Below are 6,000 nucleotides of genomic sequence, written 5' to 3' on the forward strand. Positions count from 1 at the left end.
CCCATGAAACTGGCAATATTATTACATGTGGGCCATTGATTCTATCTCACTTTAAGATGTATGGACTCCAGTTCTCAGAATTCCCCTGCTAGCATGGTAGCTGGAGAATTTTGAAAGTTGAAGTCTATCATATATTAAAGTTGCGAAGTTTGAAAATCACTATTCTACAATGAGTAATAATACTTTATTTGCAGGCACAGACCAAAACACAAGTACAACAAAAGAAGAACATGGGAAAATTAATCATGAACAATTGGTTCTAGAATTAAACTGATAATACTGAATTCATACAGCTCCATCCTGACCTATTTCAATGAAATCTCAAGGCTTGTGTCCTCTAGATTAGGGGTCTCCAACCTTGGCAACTTTAAGATGCGTGGATTTCAACTCCCAGAATTCAACTCTTAAAAGTTGCCAAGGTTGGAGACCCCTGCCTAGATTATTTATGTGATGCTTTGCTTTTTGTGTGGCAGATTGCAGTAGCCTATAAATTTTATAAATGTACCAGCAAGCAAGGGGCAGGCAGGAGTGTGGCAATTCCTGGCACCTCCAGTCGCCGAGTAAAGCAAACGTGCATTCCGATCTTTTGGGAGTTCAGTATATATTGCATGATGGACAACTGGTAATCCTGAGATAAATATCTTGTAACTAAATGTCAGGTTGCTTGCGACAGATTAACGGAAAACAAATGTAAATATTTAACAATAAGCCAGTTTCAAGAAGCTCCTGAGGATTATTGCGGAAAAAGGGACCTAGGAATCTCTACTTTGAGGGACCTACTTTCTACTGTCAGGAAAAAGAAAAAAAAACATAGGAAGCACAGATGGGGTAAATAGATCACTCAGGGAAGACGCTCTTCCTTCCCGATTACTCAAAGCGAAACTCCCCTGTAACTTTTAGCGCCGAAAGTCTCTCCGAGCTTGGAGGACACAAGTCGACTAAATATACTTTACCTCGCCTTCCTCCCGGTCCATGGCTTCCGCCGCACGCCAATAACCCCAAGCCCCTATCCGGAGCAGCAAGAGACTGCCCAGGGGGCACCGCTTTTCCCTTCAGGCGCAAACAGCAGAGCAGCCTCCCAGCCCTTGACGTGCCTCGAGCGCACGCGTTTGCAGCGGCACCAATGAAGAGAAAGGATCGACAGCGGCAGGAAAACAACCTTAAAGACGACTACCAATCGCAACCTTCCTTCTGCCCCAAGGAACACTGGGAACTAAAGTCCTTAAAGTGTCAGTTCTCTGTGGAGAATTGTGCCCTGCTGCTCCCATTTTTCTATTCGATATCGCAGCCTGCCTATTATAGCACTATTGGATTAATACTTCAAAGGGTTTCCGAATTGGGGAAGTGCTCTGTTTTCTCCCAAGAGGAAAAGAGCGGGTGACACTCTGTCAGTGCTTCAGCCCAAATATCTTAAGGGTTGGTCCGAAGCTGTAAAGGAAACAAAGCGTCTCTTTTCGCCAGCCATCTGTCAATCGGGCCTAGACACAGGCAGCCATATTTCCCATTTGCTATCACTTATCTTTGAGCATTAAGAAGGCATAGCTCTTTTCTCATTCTTTCCTCTCATTCTTTCCTTGGATATGGCTAATCACTGCTTAAGGTGCCATCTATTCCTCCTTTTGAATACTTGCTTAGAAATAAATTCCACTAAGTAGGACATTTATGCATAAATCTTTTTAACTGTTTTGCAGTTACTTTTACCAGTAATTCTATGGACTGAAACTTAAGAATGTTAAGTTTCTATCCCTGCTTCTTTTAGATGGTTTCATATTTCAAAATGCGGAATGAAGATCTTACTGTACTGCTTTGAACCCACAATTTCTGTCCTGATGTCCTGCCCTAAATTTTGCCCTCCAGATCTGTTCAATTATAATATTCACCACTCTGACAAAAAAACAAACCCAATTTATTAGGATTAGGAACCCATTAGAAGTGTAGCTATTTCAAGGACTAGTCAATAAGAGGAACATCTGTAATATTCAAAATCACTGTTATTTCCCTTGATTCTCTTTGGCTAAGAATTTTGTAATCTTCCTCTTTGGCTTAGATTTTTGTAATCTTCCTGTAGTCTTTTGTTCTCCAATAGCTAATATTTTCATCGTGTGGGACTTTTTGTTTTCTGATTGGAATTCCCCAAGTCTCATTTTTCTCATTCTCCTACATATTCTTGGGGCATTTCAATAGTTACCAGCTTCACCCCAAAAACTTCAGAAACATTTTTACACCATTTTAGCTATGTCCTCACTATTATTCTAATGACTTCCAGATAATAAATGGAAGATGCAAAAAAATTTCCAGTGTTTATTAGCTCTTTTTCCCTAGTAGAGGGATAATTTTCCCTCAATTTAAAAAGTGGTCCAAATTTTGGCAAGGCAAATGGAGAAACTTTCCCCAGACCTTAAAACCCCAACTTGATAAAGTAATTTCTTCCTGGATTGCCATTTTATTATTTTCTGGTTATTGTTCTGTGGTTTTGTATACTTTCTGTTTCTGTGGAAATATCTGTAAATTGTCCAGAGTCACTTAGATGAAGTTGGTGGCCACATAAATATTTAAATAAATAAGGACAATAAAGGAGAATATTTGTAGCTCAGGGTTGAAATGACGGATCCTTAGTGCTCTCTGGGCTTGCTTGTTCTCTTGCATTACTCTAACTAACTAAGGACAAAGCAAGAATTCCTGTTAGTAATCGTATTGCCATTTTTTTTTGTTCCAACATTAGCTCTGGAATTGTTTTTGCTCGTTCCTCCTGCATTGCAAATGACCTAAAATTTAATCAACAACAGCAGAATCCCAGGACTATGGGAACATAGCAGCACAATTCCAGTTTCTGCTGTATATACATGATGCATCTAGAAGGACCCTACAAATGTTCTTCACCTGATATATAACAACTTTTTGTATCACTTTGCACCAAGGACATATTTTTCTACTCTGGAAGTAATTTTCAATCCATGTAGTGCAGCATTTCTAAATGTTTTTTTTTTTTACAAACTACCTTGAAAACTTTGCCTCCTTGCCTTTCTATTTTGGCAAGCATTCCGGGAAGGTAATCATTTCATTTTAAAAAAATGGTAAAACAGATGCATCTTAACAACCTCTATCTTAACAGCCCAGACAGAATTATATTGGGACAATCATTTAGACAGGCCAAAATAGTTTAGGGTTTAAAGATCAGTATCAATATAATAACTTGTGCCTGGGGAAAAAGAATTAATGCAGATTATTGCTATATCCTATTATTTTTGTTCCCTGTATAAGTAGCAGGCTAGCTGCTGTTCATGCCAATTGCAACGTCTGGGTATATTGCAGGAATCAAGATAGTATGTAACAAGATGTGAAACACTCAAATTTAAGATAACATATTGCATACTATCTTAAAACTCTGCCATAAGCTTCACATGGTTGTTAAAAAGCACGGGAAACAAGATGGAACTTTGTAGGATATCACAGATCAATGGCCTAAGGGTCCAAACAGAAATCACTTGACATTAACATCACCTGACAGATTGGAATCACTATGAAACATCATTTTCAAGGCCAGATCTTGCCAAATGCTTCAGGACACCATGGGCTGATATGTCTACAGTATTTCTTCCAAACACTCATTACATAATATCACTATCCATTACACTGAATCTTTATCTTGCACTCCTTTGTCCCAATAATCATCAAATAATGTGAAGTCTATATGATAAACATTGCAACCTTGTTTTCTATTTTTTCTTGCATGACTGATCACTTGCTTTAAATATAGCAGCATCCTCTCACTTTTCACTTTCTTGCCTTGTTAAATTCACCTAAGTAGAGAACTCTCTTACCAAAAGTACAAAGGCTGTTCTGTTTTCTAGTTTAATCTTCAGGGCAGAAAACTATCTTATTTTTTAGGTAATCATTACATTATTGATAACATCATATACAAAATAAATGTTACAGCCAATAAAATTTGTAGTAAACTGTAGTAGAAAAGCAAACATAAGAGAATGTTATAACTGAAACAAACTAAAACATCAATGTATATAAGGAAAAAAAGCACCATATATTAGTAGCATGAGAGGCTCCATTAAGAGATACAACTATACATTTTGAAGATAAATGCAATATTGTCTTAATTCAGATCTCTGATTTCTTATGACTAATCTGACTGATTTCACTTGGCAGTAAAGATTTGCTGTAATCATATAACTGTAAAGTTGGAATAAATGCAAAAGTATCATCTACTCTGCAAGGTTATTTAGGCTTTAATTGAAGTTTGTAAAGTGGAATTATTACATGAAGCTGTACATGATATAAAAGGATATATTATCTTCAGCTAAATCAGACTATATATTTATTAAATTTATTTACTCCCCATCTCTCTGCAAGGGTAGCTATATTTAATATTTGGCATCTTTATTTCTATTAAGTGCTTTCTGCAAATATAGTAATTTTCAAACTACTTCAGAAACAGTTTTAGGGTAAAATATTAAAAGTGCTTCTTCACAAGTAAGGAAAAATTTGTAATCTTTACAATGGACTTGCTGACGCTTCCATCTCTAAGGCAGGAAATTTTTAGATACATAGCTTTTGCCAATGATGCTGTTGTTAGGTCCTAAGTATCAGGACAGGTTTAAAATAAGATCTTATACGCTTGATAGGCTACTTTAGGGATCAAGGGGATAGTTGGAGACATATAGAAAGTGGCAGCAACCTCATGGAATTTTAACATACTCATGCGCTATATTTTCAGAAACTGAAAGATAATTTAAAAAGAATTCTTGGGCTGCTGCAAGGTAACATTGTCTTCACATTGTTTTGATCTAATCCCTAATCTACTTTGTAATAGTGAATATGGTATAGGGAAAAGGAACACAGTCACACATATTATGAGAAGCATATGCTACAATATACAGCAATGTTAAAATATGGATATAATTGTAACTTCTTTGTTCAGCACTCAGGAGCACCAAATCAGAATAAAGTCAAAATTTTTATACTATCTAGCCTGTTTTCCTTCTTTCACATGTTACTTCTTAACATAAATGTTATCCAAGTTACTACAGTAAGAAATCCTGATTTCTCCTCTTTATGCACAACTATATAAAATGATTGCATAACTGAAGTGCAGAATAATATACCCCTTCTTGAAGAGACAGCCAAAACCTACCAAAGGGATGCTTAATTCAAATTTTTCATGGAAGTGATTATGATTATTAGGTCTTTTAAATTCAATTCAATTTTTCTCTGAAAATTATTTATATACAAAGGATAGCAGATTATATATAAAAACAAAACAAAAATGGTTCTCATCTAGCCTCATTTTAAAATTCAAATAAAGAGGCAGCAGATTTATAGCTAATAGGAGCTATTAGCCAAGATCTACCAAATGGAATGTTCTGTTGAAATTATATAAACTCTTCCTTTTGGGAATAAATTTTGAGTAGCCAAAAATAATCAGTCTTTTCATACAAAATTTTAAATATTAGCTGCATCACAAGCCCAGGGAAAGCAATCTATTGCTTCTGTAATTGGGAATACATGTAAGTCACTGCAAGTTCCTCAAAGATCTACCAGTACATATAAAGGACAATCCAAAAATCAGGCCCGTAGATTATTATAGTACATTAAATATTCAAACTGGTTGCCAGATGACATATGATCTTGGAGGACTCCCAAGTACTTCAACATTTTCACTGGGGGAAAAACAACACTCATCTATGAGGTCTGACTTTCGATACACCCTGTTAATCCTCTTCCATTCTTATTCCACTGTTAATAAAAACTATGAAGACTTGGTACTTTAACAAGGCTTTTGGCATACCTTTCACTTCATTGCACTTGCCATCTTTTTAGTATTGTAAATTTTAGTTTGATTATGGAGAGTTGCTCAGAGTCTTTGAGAATCAGGTGGCATCCAAGTTTAAAACTTCATAATAACCTACTTTTTGCTAGCTTGTCAGATGTCAAAATGCCAAAGATGTTTTACCAATATGGTGGTAATATTATCATTGATTTTGCAGA

The 6,000-nt window shown here is 36.1% G+C and overlaps 1 protein-coding gene across 2 annotated transcripts in view; it reads right to left on the reverse strand.

Moving 5' to 3' along the window:
* The window catches only part of L3MBTL2 (L3MBTL histone methyl-lysine binding protein 2), a 47,433-nt gene extending 46,320 nt beyond the window's left edge, over window positions 1-1,113 (reverse strand). For both annotated transcript variants that reach the window (XM_026696894.2, XM_087934753.1), the window contains exon 1: window positions 954-1,113. In XM_026696894.2, coding sequence (XP_026552679.1) covers window positions 954-974 — 21 coding nt within the window. In that variant the 5' untranslated portion in view covers window positions 975-1,113. The remainder of the gene's footprint in view (window positions 1-953) is intronic.
* Window positions 1,114-6,000: the final 4,887 nt, after the last annotated feature.

The sequence above is a fragment of the Pseudonaja textilis genome, chromosome 5, assembly GCF_049901715.1.
Source record: "Pseudonaja textilis isolate UNSWEBS1 chromosome 5, rPseTex1.2, whole genome shotgun sequence".
Taxonomy (NCBI): Eukaryota; Metazoa; Chordata; class Lepidosauria; order Squamata; family Elapidae; genus Pseudonaja; species Pseudonaja textilis.